The sequence below is a fragment of the Engraulis encrasicolus genome, chromosome 8 (genome assembly GCF_034702125.1).
Source record: "Engraulis encrasicolus isolate BLACKSEA-1 chromosome 8, IST_EnEncr_1.0, whole genome shotgun sequence".
NCBI classification, from domain to species: Eukaryota; Metazoa; Chordata; class Actinopteri; order Clupeiformes; family Engraulidae; genus Engraulis; species Engraulis encrasicolus.
In genome coordinates, this window is record NC_085864.1 from 21,431,806 (window position 1) to 21,448,956 (window position 17,151).

The following is a 17,151-nucleotide window of genomic DNA, read 5'->3' on the forward strand; positions in this document are numbered from 1 at the left end:
AAATGGCAACTCTGCCGCCTTGTGGCCACAGTAAGGAACAATTGGCTTGCACGCATTCGCTCCGGTCCAAAATGGCAACTCTGCCGCCTTGTGGCCACAGTAAGGAACAATTGAAGGAATGCGTTTCAGACGAATGCGTTTCAGACGGACGGACGGACGGACGGACGGACGGACGGACGGACAGACAGACCCTCTTATAGAGATGCTGGGACGCATCTAAAAACCTCCCTATGTAGGCTACGAGTAACACACCGTATGTCAAATGGCCCAGCTGTCTACTTGTTGTTCGAGTGAAAAGGCAGAACTAAGTAGCCTAAACTTGCTGGGAATATTAAAAGGGGGGCTCGTAGGCTACATACAGACGTCTGAGCCCGAGTTTGTGGACTGGGGAAAAGCGGAGGAAAATGTGAATATTATGAAAGAAAGAAAAAGTTAACCAAATGTTACAGGTCCACGTTTAGAGGAAGAGCTGCGCTGCGGGTCGCCTGTCAACTAATTACAGTTCCATGTCGTGGAGCGTTATACATGCAAACGCCAGTCTATCCAAGCACAAAGGAAAATGTGAATGTTATGAAAGGAGAAAGCTAACCAAATGTTACAGGTCCACGTTTAGAGGAAGAGCTGTAGGCTATGCGCTGCGGGTCGCCTGTCAACTAATTAAGGTTCCATGTCGTGGAGCGTTGTGCAATGCAAACGCCCCTCTATCCGAGCACAAACATCTGTGTCAAAAACTGCCTGCCTACTTCTAAATAGTTAATTTCCGCTAGTTTGTGACGAACCAAATAAAGTTCCCTCCCATTGTCCAAACGCAAAACAATGGCGAAAATTGAATGCCCCCCTCAGTTGTCTCTCAATGCTTCGTCAGTTAGTCTTGCCTGTTTGGTAACATAGTACATAGCATACGTTCTGGCTTGCACGCATTCGCTCCGGTTCAAAATGGCAACTCTGCCGCCTTGTGGCCACAGGAACACATAGCATACGTTCTGGTTTGCACGCATTCGCTCCAGTCCAAAATGGCAAGTCTGCCGCCTTGTGGCCACAGGAAGGAACAATTGAAGGAATGCGTTTCAGACACAATTGAAGGAATGCGTTTCAGACGGACGGACGGACGGACAGACAGACCCTCTTATAGAGATGCTGGGACGCATCTAAAAATATATGGTGCCCCAGCAGAAGGAGCAACATAAATGTGTACAATTTATTGTAACTTACATGCTTGAATGTGAAATAAAAAGAAAGTATGTCTTTTAAATATACTGTCATTTTTAGTCACATCGGTAAGAATCATGTTTAAAAGTTTGTTCCCGTTTTGAGGCTTTTTCTATATTTCTGTATCAACGATCTTCACATTGCTGTAACAAAGGCCTTTAATGACAACATGATACAAAACAAGCTTTAATTCATACAGTATTGATGTTTTCTTTTTAAAAATATTTGCTGTATTAAAGAAAATACAACATTCAAGAATGCCTTTTCAAGTCAATAATTTAACATATCTGAAAAGGACTGTCATGTCATTTCGTAGATAAACATATGGAAATCCACACCACAGAAACAGAGGAAAAAAGAATGGCTTGGGAAACATCTATCTATCAAAAACTTCAGACATTTTTTATGGTAAGATTTGTACAGTACATGTAATTGTACAATACATTTTTGTTTCTAATCTATTGTACTAATTATATTTGATATGCTCAAAGCTCTGTCTATTATTATGGATTTTTAAAGGACTTTGAAGAAAGTTTCTCCGGGATGCACAACACCATTCTTCAAAAAGGAGGTTGGAAGGCACTAGCCCAGATAGTCTTCAGCCCAGTGCCGGATATGAATGATCTACCTACTACAGGCATCTTTAATCTTCCCTTGATGTGGAGGTATGAGCAGAGGATGACCACCCAGCTGCTCAGTCACCTCATCGAGCAGAAAGGAGAGTGGAAAAACCTGCCTGTGCTCACAGAGCTCCTAAAAAACGTAGGTGCTGGGTTATCAGAGGTCTCAATTCAAAGCAATGTGTCGCAAAGTGTGTGTTTTAAATTGATGTACCTATATGTACAAAGTAATTATAAAACAAAACATTTACAAATCGTTTTAGTGAAGGGAGTGCTTAGGAGGACATTTTTTTAGGACTGCTGCAGCTGTGCTGTGCCAGCTATGCTAACATACCGGTAATATCCCTTACTCATTAATAGAGATGAACCGGCAGGATAATAGGGGTTTTTAGACTATCCGGATCCGGCAGGATCTTAAGCAGTGGATCCGGTATCCGGCAGTTACCTAAAAATCAGGATCTGGGGCATCTCTACTTTTTACGTAGACTAGGCTTTTCAGTCAGTCTTTCACAACCCCAATCGCTGCATGGAGTGAAAGCCCTTTGGAAGCGGTCGTTGAAGGCAGTGTGGCAGTAAGCCAATGAGTCTTAAAAATAGTTTGCGCCAACGTAATAAAAAGGGCCCACGTCTGCGAATTGGCTATGTGTTTCAACCCTTTCGTAGGATCTGGTATCCGGTTCCGGATCCGGCAGGATCTTAAGCAGTGGATCTGGTATCCGACAGGATCCTAAAAATCAGGATCCGGTGCATCTCTACTCATTAACAAACATTTGTTCATAATTAGTTCATTATTAACTAAATGTTAATAAAGCTACATAATGCTCTGTTATTATAAAGCGTTACAAAACATTTTGTGGGCTATGTGTTTCCCCAGGCTGCCCACATACGGTACATCAGATATTTGCCTCATGTGCTGAGTATACAGCGCACAATGACACATCACTTCCGCAATGTGGATCTGCAGTGCTATGAGAATGTATCAATTGATACCTTTGTGAAAGAAAATATGCATACAGGTGAGTGTTTACCCTTTGTAAATTGCAAATTATCCTTTGTAACTGCAGAGTTAACCATGCCTGAAAATACCGGTACTACATCCAACAACCTGCCACAATAATACATTCTGTTTGGTGATATTTATATTTAAAAAAAACATATTTGTTTTTGTAGATGCTGAAGTAAAAGTCCTGAAGAACAATGTCAATATTCTGAAAACCATATGGGGACACTTGACAACAAGCAAATGTAAGTTGCTACTCAAAGAAGAGAGAAGAATTGATGATTATGCCACTTTTTTTTTTTTTTTTACTTCAGATGAAGTGGTGGTAAAATAACCTGTAATGGAGAACTGAGAGTGATCTTTTTTAGTACTGATGGGATGGTGATGTCAATGGCTTTGGTTTTGTTGTGATTGAGTTTTAGAAAGTTGTCGATAATCCAATTACTAATATAATTAAGGCAGGTTGCTAAATTAGAGAGGGGTGGTGGATGTGAGGGTTTAGTGTGTATGTAGATTTGGTTGTCGTCTGCATAGCTGTGAACATTTTGACCGTATTTTCGGAGAATGTTCCCAAGGGGAAGAATATAAATGACAAAGAGAAGGGGGCCTATAATTGAACCTTGTGGAACACCATATGCAAGGAGTGAATTAGGAGACCGAAAGTCACCAGTGGAAACAAACTGCTCTCTTCCAGTCAGATAAGACCTAAACCATGAGAGAACAGTGCCAGTGTTGCCCAGTCGAGTTTCCAGCCTTGAGAGTAAACTATTGTGGCAGACGGTGTCAGATGTGGTTCAGTATGCAGATACTGAAATGGCCTGTGTCAGCAGCTATCAGAAGGTCATTGACGACCTTAACTAGGGCAGATTCTGTGCTTAGCCCTGAACCCAGACTGCAGTTCCTCCCATAAGCTGTCATGTGCAAGGCCACAGTGCGCTCTAGCACCTTGGAGATGAAAGGAAAGTTTGAGATTGGACGGTAGTTTTAAGAATCATCCGCTGTTTTCTTCTTTCCCTCCCTAGGGTCGTAGAGGATTCAATGAGCTGTGTAGTTTTTTCACTTAAGATACTGTGTACTGTATGGGTTTAGCATTTTATCTGGATGACACCTTAAAGTGCTTTAAAAACATAATTGCCTGATTTCCTTAATACATTTTTGGATAATTTATTATACAGTAAACATAATAGTTTTCCTCTGCCTCCCTTCTATTGTAATCATGTAGCTGATTTTGAAACTATGTAACAAGCTTTGATAGACTACCTAATCCTGAATGGTTGCAATATAATTTCAGACCTCAAAATGCCTAAAGCACTTGGTGACAAGAAGAAGGAGGACTTAAAAATCCTAGACCTCTTGCCTACACAGAACTCTGCTATTTACATTGTGACAGAGTACCTCGTTAGAATGCAGAATGATTGTATAAACCTTGCCAACCCCAAAGAGGACAGGTACGCTACATATTCTTTTTTTATTTCTTCTGTATTCCATATTGAATTCCTATCTTTCCATGAAGACATCAGGACCAGAAGATGACTGATTGTATTGATCACAATGTTTGAAATGTTTCTGTTATATGCATTGCATTGCTTGACCGAGATTTTAAATTAAGCTGTCCAAAATGGAGGGTGTATCATCTACACTGCTGTGACAATACAAATAGATCTGCCCCTTTTCCTCCCTGTTACTGTGATCCTAAGAACAGCACTGCATTACCATGTTTTCAAAAAGTTGTTATTGAAGTGTCTTGTTTAATTGTAATGTTTTTATTTTAGGTATATCAGCACCAGCGAGGTAAGGCATTCCCATGTTATCACGTGCAACCCTGAGCAAGACTTCTTGACCATTGCCATGTCCAACATTGACCATGTAGTTGAGGATGATTCAGAGAACACCAACTACAACTTTAAGAATTTGGAGAGACAGATAGTGGACCGCTTCTTCATGGAAAAACCTATCATTAAAGTGGACGTGAGTGTTCCTGAGCATTTTACAATGCATTATCAGCAAGCTTTGTAACAATCTTGAGAATTAATTGTACTGTGTTCAATTTTGTAAATGGCACTGTGTATGCGATCTCAAATGGCCTCATTTTAGACTTAGACTTAGACTTATGTTTATTAATCCCACAAGGGGAAACTTAGGTGTGGCGCCCCAAAAACAGCACAATACAGTACATCACATTACATTACAATAAATGTAACAATAAAGTACCTGCTAAGTGTTATACAACATTGGGTAAGGATAAGGAGAAAAAATATTTGCCTCAAAAACCACCAGTTCATACAACGCGGTAAACAGCCTCAGACAGCCTAATCAACCGGCACCAACACAAAGTTTTAGCACGGAAAACAATAAAATATCAGTTTCTCCATGTTGTTTTGTCGCTAAAGTTGTCTGGGGCTCTTGCAATGTGCTCATTTAAAATGTGCGCTGGGGGATTTCAGACAGGGTCTTTGCACGCGGACTGTTGTGAAAAGCAGAGTAGAACGCACTGTCCAGTTGACTGTCAGGATTTGGCCTATAGAAAATTTCCCGAATTTTGGCTTACAATATAGGAATTTTCCCGAATTTGGTAGCTCAAAGTTGACAGGTATGGTCACATGCTTTACAGACATCTAGTGCATGCTTCATGCCACTTACAACTTTCTACCACCAGCTACAGTGTAGCTTGCACAGGAAAATAGCCTTCAAAAGCATAGGCCTAAACATTAAACGATTAAACATTAGCATAATAGTTTTGCAGGTATGAAAGCAATAAGCCATTTGAGTCCATGGGTTACATTATACAGTACATTCACTTAACTTAAGTGCTAATACACAGCCTCGTGTGTCAGTAAAACGAAAATACCTTGCCAGGAAAGGGGGATGATTTCTTTACTAACACTACCGTATATAAACTCTTCTCATTTTTCAGACTATTCCCTTGTTTGAGTACAACTCTGGAACTTCCCTTCGTGCTTTCTTCACTAAAGTTGAAGATCATCTGGTATGGACAACTGCTCTCACTTGTGCAAATTTCTACTTTCTAAAAAAAATCTAAAGTTTGAAAAAGATTTTCCTTTCCAAAATTGAATATAATAGTATATTGTACAGCACATAACAATGATAAATGCCGGTTTGACTTGGCCATTCCAAAGTTCATAGGGCTGATTTTTTTTTTTATTCTAATAAATACAACACCGTCAGTTGCAACAGGTTTTGGTGCTTCTTTCATATTACTCAGCAAGTTGTCTGCTCAGTTTTCTAACCACTATTAAATAATGTGTATAAGAAATATTCTGAGAGTATTTTTGACAAGTACAACCAATTTTCTGTAATTTCATTAATTCATGATTGTATTTTCTGCTTGCATTTAGGAGCCTTTGAACAACAATGACCGGAACTGCATCCTGAATGACTTCAGGTTCCTGAATGAGATCTCAGCTGCCCTCTCTACTCTGAGGATTGCCATTGGTTTTATGCAATTGTCATTCCCACAGCCAGAGGAGTACTTGATGACCTACCTGAAGAAAGACCTTAAGTTGGAGGATAGAACACACACCCTGGGCTTACCGGTAGAAAGATTATTTTACCTCTCTGCTACATAGTATATAATTTGTTACCATAGCACAGCCTCATAACATTGGCATTATTTTTTTTCAACGCCATTTGAGCAGTTCCCATCCAGTGTTGAGTGCCAAGGGCATACCCATCACGTGTCATATTGATATGGCTGCTTAGACCTAAACTTAAGTGTCAAGTCATGTTGCCAGAAGGCCATGGTTTTGCATGCAGCAGCAGTTTCACCTGTAGATGCCAAATGCATAATCTTGGCATCCAATATTGCAGCCTGGTCAATAAGTTGAAAAGTGACAGCTCTCTCAATGAAAACGTGCCAAACATAAGCAAAACATTGAAAATTGTAAAAAAACAAAAAAAAATGTTTGTTTACTTAAATCCTTTTTGTGTTCTTTTAATCACCAAGACCCTCCTCAGGGCTCAGTCACAAATGGAACATACAACACATATCTGGTGGAATGTCTGCTGGACACACACACACACACACACACACACACACAAAACAACGCAGCTGAACAGGGGGTACAACTGAACACTATTTTTTTTCAATCCATTGTGCACTGACCTAAGACGCAGCTCAGAGCAATTTTAATCCATGTTGTCATTTCTGTTCATGTCTACTGCAGTAGTCATTATACAATTTTCTTGTGTGTGTTGTATGCGTGACCTTATTATTTATGTATACTGTAAATCGAGCAACCTGCGATAGTTCTGGCAGACCATGTAGTCAACGCCCCCATTTGCAATTGACGCCAACCCAACACTTACAGCTCTCCACGAATCAGCTGCACTTTAGTTAATTAGCTGCTGCTCGCAATTGGATGCTGACCTTTGGCGCGCTTTATTTAAACTACCGAATTTGTTTTCCTGTCATTGCTTTTTGCTGCTTGTTTTGCATCCACCACCTCCCCTGCTCCACCAGACTAATCATTGCCAATCAATGTCATACTGTTGTCATTAGTGGTGTCAACAATGATCGATTCGGCGATCTGAATCGATCCGGGCATGGACAATCCAGATCCAGATCCGGCAAGTTCCAGAATCAATCCGGCAATTTTTTTAAGTTTCAATTACTTCCATGGATATTTCGGGAGCAAATGAATGTTAAATTAAATAAAAACACTTCAAAACATTGCAAGATTGATACAGACCGATACAGAAAACAGCCAATAAATTGTTGCTCAGTATCTGACTACTTGTATTTCCTCATCATGGCTGAACATTTGCTTTGCGTTCAGTAGAAATGTAATGCATTGCAATGCATTGTAGAATTGAATCGAATCGGATTGGATCTAATAGAATCGAATCGAATCGGATCTACTACCTCCCGAATTGTGATCGAATCGGATCGTGAGGGCAGTGCCGATCCACACCACTAGTTGTCATTGTTGCTTGCTCTGTTCTAAGGGGTATGTTGCCTTTCCAGCTAAATGGAAGGCACTCCATCTGAGGATGCTGCTGTTCCCCATCTTGGCTTCCATGGAGCTCATGGAGAAGCCGGGGAGCTTTCTCTGAACAGAGCCATACCGCCAAACACAAATGTCTGCATTCAGAAATAGAGCTTCCAAAATCTATCTCTGTGACCCGTCTCATTTTTGACTAGAGTGGTTCTGATAGAACTAACATTTCTTCATATTTTATGTTTTTCAGGTGCTGAGAACCAGCAGGGTGAAGCATATCCAATCTCTTTGGGAAGTTCTCTCGCTGAGGCAGTCCTCATTGCTAATTGAAATGAACCAGGTACTTCCCAATAGTAATTAGTAGCGAAAGAATGTTTTATAACTCAGTCTAAGTAGTACCAAAGCCGAACGGAATGGACGCGAGACAAACGCCGTCTTTCTGCTTAGTTTGCCGGTGTGTTCTACTCTGCCTTTCACACCGACAGCGTCGGCGTGCGCAGCCAGTCCTCTTCAAAACCCCCCCCACAGCCAAAGCTAGCGTGCTACTTTGCCATTTATTTGAATGAGACCCCGTAAAAATGTGCTCGAGTTTTATTTTCCAAATGCAGCGCGGCGCGGAGCCGGCTCCGGCGCCTCTGACGCCCGACTACCGCCGGTTGGTGTGTAAGGGCATTTATGTTTCCATGTATTTTCACCGACGCCGGTAAAAATCGCGTCCGTCACCCGACGCTTTACTGCCCTAGTGTGTAAACGGCCAAATCTGTTTACTCTATAGTTACGTCTAGAGAAAAGGTACCGTATGTGTGTGCATTTGTGTGCTTGTGTGAACATATCAAACTTCTACTTTTACTATTCCAATTCGTCAGTTTCAGATTCTCTGTAAAAATTAAATTAGTGCCAATAATAAAATGCAAAAGTCAAAAATGGTGGATACACCATTTTGCAACGAAACCCTTCATGTGCTCTCTGAGTTCCTCTGGGGGGGTAATGCAACTAGATGGAAATCATGAACAAGTACAGAATGAATTGGGATTCGCTAGATCTGTAACCCTAAAATAATCATTTTCTGTCTGAATAGGGTTTTTTTTTTAAGGTTCACATTACACATTTTTTGTTATTGTCTGTACCAAATTGGTGCAAATTGCTGTCCCAGAACTAAAACAAAAATAAATGAAAATATTACAAATGAAACCTGGGCAAAGTGCAACTGGACACCATCTCCAATCAGCCATCAGCAATCAGAATTTCAGAATATTATACAGCAAGTTTTTGTTTCATATGTTCAGGGGTGTGAATTTGTACCAATTCGGTAACATCACCCAGACATGTGTGCCCCTGTTTTGCCGTTCACCATATACTGTATCTCATGTCATTACTGCCCATTACAAAACAGAAATAGGCTACATTTGAATAGAACATAAACTCCGTTTTTAAATATGTATTTAATGTATGTACTTAATTATGCTATAATGTCAGTAGACACCCTGCACTGTTGCACTCCATTTATAATGTACTGTATTTTTTAATGTATGTATACGGTATATCCCATATATAAATGTTGTTTGTTTTGTTTTAGAACCCATTCTTCATGATTGCACCAGAGTTTCATGAAGAGTTTTCTGAAGAGGAGGCGGATGCCATTGCCCCAGTCTTGGCAAATCTTGCAAACCTGGACCTCTTCATCACAGAGATGCACTACACTATCCTGAACATTGATTTGAAGAACATCTCTCACGTTTGGAGGTCTTTACCATGTTGTATGACTCATTTCACTGGGCACATAATAAAATAGGTTCTTCTACATTAAATGTCATACTTACAGGGGATAATTTTTTTGTATACTCTTTTTCCTTACTAGCATTCGAGACACACTGCAGGCCTTTGTGGATTTGGGTGAGATCAATGAGAAAGTACTGGAAAGTGTGGAGTCTCTGCGAGAGTTGGAAATGAAGAACAGAGAGTTGGAAATGAAGAACAGCATTGCTGTCTGGAAAATGGCCGTTCAAATGAAGAGAGGCCTCTCAGCATGATAGCCATACAATCTTTATTTCTGATGCCTTTCTTTGTTTTATTGAAACTTCAGTCATCAGTTTGCAATGTATACACTGACTTTCGTAATGACAGAAAAATTGGCAGTAGTGATTATTTGAATCAATGTTTTAAAGCCTTAATAATGGTAATGATAGTGGGTTAATTAATAATTTCGTGAGTTACAGATTGAAATGCTATATGAGGTTCCTATTTTTTTTTTCTATCACATGATTTGCTCATAGCTGTTTCTGTTGAGGTTTTCACCTTTTCCTTCTTTACTGTTCCATAGTAATTGGGTATTTAATCGAACCGCTGTAAAGGCAATTAATCAGAATTTGGTTAATCACGGAGTAACAAATCCTTAGCCTATAAAAAAATATTGTGCTTGTGTGAGAGAAATTAGTTTTAAGGACAATGAAGAAGTGCTTTTGTTTTACATGCTGCTTCACCATATCGCACAATGATTTTGATTTTGAATATGTATGTTTCATTAATGTTTCATTTATCTTGCGTCATCATATGGCACAAGGATTTTGATTCTGAATATGTATCTTTCATTTATCTTGCTTCATCATATCGCAAAAGGATTTTGATTTTGAATATGTATCTTTCATTAATGCTTCATTTATCTTGCTTCATCATATCGCACAAGGATTTTGATTTTGAATATGTATCTTTCATTAATGCTTCATTTATCTTGCTTATAAGCGATTGAGTTGATAAGGGATCTATTGTGTTGAAGATGAAACACTTTGATGGCTAATAAAATCACACCTAGAATATTTACGGTATCTTTTGTGGCTTTTTATTTATTTTGTTATAATCCCACACAGTCAAAATGAACTCCTGGTTTAGAATGATAATTCATCTAGCTAACTTGTGTCATGGGCAGCATTTATTTTAACAGTGGGAGTTTTCTTAATGATCTCTTCAATCTTCTAGCTAATTAATATCAAGTGAAACACAAGTCAAAGTCGGCTTTATTGTAAACATTTTTAAATGCATCATAAGACAGTGTTTCTCACTGTCTCATGTGTACACAGAATGGTGCATTGATTGGCTCACAGTAAACAAACTGTAAAAACATGTAACATAAAACTTACCAATGTTGTGCGTGAACGCGTTCAAAAGAACGCGTTCATTGAACACGCTCATTTTTTCGTGAACGTTGAACTGAACGCAAAACATTTTTTAATAAAGAACTTGAACGTGAATTAGTTCACATTACGTGTCATGAACGGCAGACATCACTGTAAATGAACGTTGGAATTTGTTTTCCATTGAAAGCTGAGTGACATCGGTTTTCTCTTTTGAAACGCAACGAGAGAAATTTCCCCCCTTCTCTCTCTCGCTGGTGCCGCTTGTATCATCAGTGAGAATTTCTTTTGACATCTGTGTGCGCAATGCATTGTGGGCAACGTAGTGTCCGGCTGAGAATAGTTGAATAGCATAGGCTTAGTTATTGCTGCTTATGCACGACGTTACCCATGATGAATTGCGGCGGAGAGAGAGAGAGAGCGCGCCAGAGAGAGAGCGAGAGGCAGACAGACCAAGCGCTGCATTTAAAAAGTGGTTCGTGGAAGGGATGGCACGGAGACAGACACCGATTATCCTTATGAACATTTAAACCACCTGCGCAGCAAAAACAGTAAGGACATCCACAACGTCCTGTTCGAATTTGAAACGGCACATTGAGTTAAAACATCCATCCAGTGTGAATGCATTTGCACGCCCTCGAGGGTCATAAGGGAGGAAAGGGGGAGAAGACCCCTACCAAGCCCAGGAAGATCAACTTATTATCGACTACTAGGCTACATTGTGGAATATGTACAAACTCTAAACAAAAAAACACTGTATCACACATGTGTTATAAGTCTGTTACATGAGATACACAGTTTCCTTAAAAATAGGCATATTTGTGCATTTGACTTTTGCCTTCATTAGATCTACCTTTATTCAAGAGTTTTGCTCATGTAAATTAATTCATACACAGATAGGCTATATAATATAATATCATATAACATTATATATACATATTTCATATTATATATATATTATTTATTTATTTATTGAAATGCTAGTAGACTTCATTGCACTAGGCTAGAACTGGTCTACCTTGTCTGTACTGCATGCTGCAAGTTTCATCACCTGGTATGAAACCCACAATTGCAGCGTCATGAGCAAATGTCTAGTCAGTTTCAAAGAATGTAGGCCTATGATTTCTAGCTCGTGGTGTGAAAAAAGTAGGCCTATTTATTTGAATATTTCACGAAAAAAAAAAGAACTGAACTGAACTTTGAACTAGTTCACAATTAAAATTGTGAACTTTGAACGTGAACTGTTCACTTTGAGCATCTATGAACTGAACTTGAACTAGTTCAGAAAATCTGTGAACTGGCACAACACTGAAACTTACAACAATGTAATGAATAATAGGCGCGAAACATCCATGATATGGGGTGGCTCCCGGCTGATAACCCTGCAGTTACCCCGTCGGCACTGTCGGAGGTGCGTCAGGCGGAAATGCCATGCAAGTAGACCTTACCTGTGCTTCTAATTATTAAATTAGGCTAATAAAGTCTACTTTTAGTGACCGATGTGTTAAAGTGACAAAGGACTGACTGTAAACAATAATGTGAGGATTAGGTGGCAGTATGTTACAAGTTGCCATCTACTGTTCTGTATATAATGCACAGTAGTAGTTGAGTAGTTGCTACATGGAAAAAATCTTAACACTACAAATGCTAGGCGTAATACTTTCTATCCATGATGAGTTCAAAAGTTAAAAAAGGGTGCCATATTTGCAAATACGCCTACCATAGACAAGAAAATCTGTACTTTCGTTGTGTACATTATTTACTGTCTGTAGAAGATCCACTGACTGAAAGGTCACTAAACAAGGAAAAAATATAAACACCAAAGGGAGGAATTTTCTTTCTTTTTAAACTGTGGCACCTAACCTTCTCTAACCAATATCCTGCACCTTAATAACTAAGTCACTTTGGGTAAAGTAAGCATCAGCTAAATGTATTGCACTGTAAGGTAATGTAATGTAATGTGGTGTAATGTAACAAGCCAATGTATTAGATAATTGTTAGGCCTACTAGTGTCTGCATAATGACAGAGCGAAAAGGAAATGTAAAACTATAACTTGAAATGAATTATATTAACAATTTGTAACAACATTATTATGTATGTTACATACATGTAATGTCTGTTAAAGTCATTTGTGACATGTGCTAGAACTATTGCTACTAAAGGGCTCAATCTGAAATACATTGTGTGAACCTGTGCTCACGCCAACTAATTTTTTGTAGTTGCACAAGCAGCTGTTTCAAGCTCAAGGATCAAAGGAACAAGCAGTTGGGTTGTAAGTGACAAAACATCCACCAGGGGGAAGTACACGACTGTTTCAGAATTGAAAAGGGGTAAATGGATGAACTCCTAACCAGGAATCCATATCCATCCACACACATACAGAGAGAAAGGGAGAGACAGCTGAGTTTATTTGGGAGAAGTTCATATACGTAGTATGTTAGTGTTTGAGAATGCATCATGGCTTGCAAACAGCTACCAGTGCCACATTGTGATGCAGAATAGAATAATATTGCGCTAACAATAAATATAAATAGGCCTACATAATATTCTCAGAGAGTGTTTATGGGTAGTACGAGAGAGGAATCTCGCGACTTTTTCCGGGTGGTACTGTCCACTAAGTGGCGCCATCCAGACAGCGCAGAGGAGCGCCAAGGAGCGCAGAGGCTGTTAAAATGAATGGGGTCCCATGGAGCTCAACCACGATGCTGCCATTGCTTTGGGAGAGAATTGGTATCATCGTTTCATTTTATTTTTCCAAAAGGCAGGATAGATTATCCTTTCAAACAGCACTTAGTTTGAATGTTTAAACTCGCTGGATCTTTGTAAAATACGTCTTTATTGTCAATATGACGTCACGAGTGGCTTCACACACTGCGTTTGGATTGGTCGGCCGGCTGCATTGCTGTGATCACGACGGCCGTAAAGCAATTTTGTTAGCAAGATGCTAGCGGAGCCTGACTCATAAATGCCAAAGCTGTAGGAAATCAGAAGGACATAACTCCCAGGTTATTGTACATTTCATTGAAATCCACATTGGTTTCTCAGAACCTACAGTAATATTGACAAGTTTCAGCCGACAGCGGGCACAATTGTCAGTTATTAGCGCCAGCCTTATGAGCTCTGCTGTCTCGACAGCGCTCCCTAGGTGAACTGCAGGCACAGGTTAGAGGGAAAGATTCAACACTGTATGTAAACCCACTGTGATATTCTTCTTTGTACTATGAGCAGGGAGGACGACAGACGGGGACAATGGGGTCAGTTGTCCTAAGCCTAGGTAGAGAGGGGCCCCAGAATTGGGGTCTCATTGCATGTACTGTATTGGCCCTTTGTAGCGGCTACACCATTTGTTGGTCATGTTGGGATGTGTTTTTGGTGAAAAGCACAGGGGTATAAGAATGTATGAATATGAAGAATATAAAATATATCAATAATATACTGTAAAAGGTGGGTTATTTACTGACCCAGCTAGGTAAACAAAGAGTGAGATGTATACAAACCATCAAATAGAATAGACTCGTCATGTAGTACCCAATGCATGAATCTTCATGAAACTGCTATACAGAGACAGCAATGGTGGTTCCCAGTAGAGGATGACATTTTTCGGGAATTCCTGTGGGTCCCGCGGGAGTCAAAATTCAAAGATGAACGGGAGCGGGCAGGAGCGGGAATAAAGATGAATGGGAGCGGGCAGGAGCGGGAATAAAAATGAACGAGAGCGGGAATGCTCGCTTATTTTTTCATTTAAAAAAAGCCTCGTTTTGTTGATGAAACGGAAGTGGGATTGATTTTGAGTGGGAGTGGGCAGGATTGGGAAACATTCTTTTCAGGAGTGGACGGGATGGGATTTGTTTCTTTTACTCCAGTCCGGGATGGGACGGGATGGGATTTTTTTTCTGGGACCGGGATGGGACGGGAGTAAAAATCCACTCCCGTGTCATGCTCTAGTTCCCAGTAGCCTGATTACCATAGACTTTCAATTAAAATCTCTTTTAGACTTGGTCTGATCAAGAGCATATACGTTTCCCAAGCAGCATGGTTGACCCTCCTCCCTAGGTTTGCTACTGGTTGACTGGTGTTCGACACATCAATTTTGTATAGCGCTTTTCAATACTCAAAGACACTTTACAGAAAATGTAACATAAAGCAAAAACATGAACAGACACTCAAAGACATACAGAGACTAAAATTCAATGGCAATGGAAAGTTCTTTTTTGTCCATAAATCATGACTGTATGGAGCGTTCAACGTTAATAGAGAAATATGGAAGCCCACGATGGGGGCGGCAATGAAAAGGCCTCCCGTCGTGGAGGGCGAGCTTGGCTGAAGGAGGCAGCCAACAAGCCGGTGAAGTTCTATGGACGGAGGAGCCGTGGAGACGCCGGGGTCATCCGAGCTCACCATGTCACCCACTACGACAAGCAAGACGCGGGCATGGACGCCACGAGGATGACGAGGATGGACGAAGAACGTAGTGCAGGTTGTGGTAGTTGGAGAAGCCTGCAGTCAGGAAACGGCACATGGTGTAGAGTGGTTGGAGAAACCAGCAGCCACGCTGGATCGACAACAGTCCGGACTTCCTGGAGGCACTGTTGGAGCAGGTGTCGGATGCAGCAATAGAGCTTGAAAGTGACGTCACTTCCCCCGATTTCATGGGACCTCAACGGCGTTTTTAGCCGAAAATCTTAGCATGTAATCCAATGGCGGTATTAAAATGATATTTCGATCCCCTTCGAGTAGTGCCATGAGCTCCACATATGTTGTTTCTGATATTTTTGTTTAATTTTTCGTACGAACCCCCAAACTTTTTAGAAAGCTGTGTTTCTTCACATTTTTCATGCAGACGGCCTCGGAACAAAACATTGATACTTCTGCATGAAAAATCTTCATCTAGCCTCTTAAACAGCATATTTGTAGCCCAGCACATATAATGACTGAGATCAGAAGATAATAGGCGCGTGCGAGTTTGTTGCGAGCGTCGATGTTGCGAAAGGCACGTGAGCGAAAACTGTTGTCACGATGTGGGTGTTATTAAATACAGCGCATTTACAGTCGGCCACAAATATGAACGAGACTCGATGAGCTCGCACCGATTTGCTCTACTAACACACCACGTGTGAGGAGTGGGGGGACAGGCAGTGAGGAGGAGCTGAAGTGGGGACCTGCGCAAACTTGTGTAGAGGTGTGAGACAAGACCCATATACACACGTGAGTGAGTTGTTGACCAACCAGTTCATGGGCGCGTGACCTCGGAGGCAGTCCGCAGACGAGCGTTGAAGGGGATAAGCAACTGCAGAGGTTGCAAGATCTGACTGCAGCCGCGATAGTTTGACACCATGTGACATGTCACCTTGTCAACGCAACGTCGACGAAATTTCGAAGTTTGACAGGAAATCTAACCGTCATGCAGCATTTTCATCCAGGGTGCATTGCTGTCTACATGCGCATGTATGCGTTGACGTGAACTCGATCGCACCTATTTACTCGCTACCATGTTGTTAGATGGTCAGCTTAGGTCCCGTGAAATGCGGAACTAAGGGGCGGGACTTTCAAGCTCTATAGAGCTCCGAAGCCATGACATCAACTTGTATGCAGCGGATGAGCATTTAATGACATCCGTTTCCTAACCGAATTCCCACAATGTTACGGGCCATAGGATTTCAGGTTTGGAAAAAATATAAGACAGCCGTCAACAACCGACATTTGCATGTACCCTCATTCTTCCCTCATTATATTAAGTGCCAGGTACAGCACAATCACATGGATGTGTTTACCAAACGAAACATAAAGGTAATAAAGTAATGTTGCTATCCCAAAGCTAAAAGGAGAATTTTCAGAACTACAGATCTCATATCACAGTCCTTCACTTCCTTAAAAATATCTGTGCTTTCGTCTCGCGTGAGCTTCCCGCTGTAAAGACGGTTGCATAAGCAAACTTCAATTCGATGGTAAGTTTTGAAATTATATTGCTAAACCAAGGCAATTGGATTTAATGCAGTAGTGGTGTTGTTTAAGTTTAAACGAAAGAGTGTTGCCAGGAGTGAAAAACTGCATGTATCAGGGCTTGTTTAGGAATATTTCCAAGTCTCGTATGAAAGTAAAGTGTGAGTCGGTTACCATGGACACGGCCAGTAAAATGAATATCTCTCGAGTGAAATCTCCTTCCTGTAGTCTGCCTGTTTTCCCGCTTTAGCATTTAATAGCAACATCGTATATATGTCGGTGTTTGACACAAGAT

At 40.6% G+C, this 17,151-nt stretch overlaps 1 protein-coding gene across 4 annotated transcripts in view; it reads left to right on the plus strand.

Moving 5' to 3' along the window:
* LOC134454258 (E3 ubiquitin-protein ligase rnf213-alpha-like) overlaps positions 1-10,609 on the plus strand; it is a 102,661-nt gene extending 92,052 nt beyond the window's left edge. For 3 of the 4 annotated variants that reach the window (XM_063205153.1, XM_063205156.1, XM_063205157.1), the window contains 11 exons: positions 1,505-1,617; positions 1,729-1,971; positions 2,704-2,845; positions 3,000-3,074; positions 4,121-4,277; positions 4,602-4,797; positions 5,744-5,815; positions 6,186-6,383; positions 8,038-8,127; positions 9,364-9,530; positions 9,646-10,609. In XM_063205153.1, coding sequence (XP_063061223.1) covers positions 1,505-1,617; positions 1,729-1,971; positions 2,704-2,845; positions 3,000-3,074; positions 4,121-4,277; positions 4,602-4,797; positions 5,744-5,815; positions 6,186-6,383; positions 8,038-8,127; positions 9,364-9,530; positions 9,646-9,817 — 1,625 coding nt within the window. In that variant the 3' untranslated portion in view covers positions 9,818-10,609. The remainder of the gene's footprint in view (positions 1-1,504; positions 1,618-1,728; positions 1,972-2,703; positions 2,846-2,999; positions 3,075-4,120; positions 4,278-4,601; positions 4,798-5,743; positions 5,816-6,185; positions 6,384-8,037; positions 8,128-9,363; positions 9,531-9,645) is intronic. The other variant, XM_063205154.1, reaches the window with a different exon arrangement.
* Positions 10,610-17,151: the final 6,542 nt, after the last annotated feature.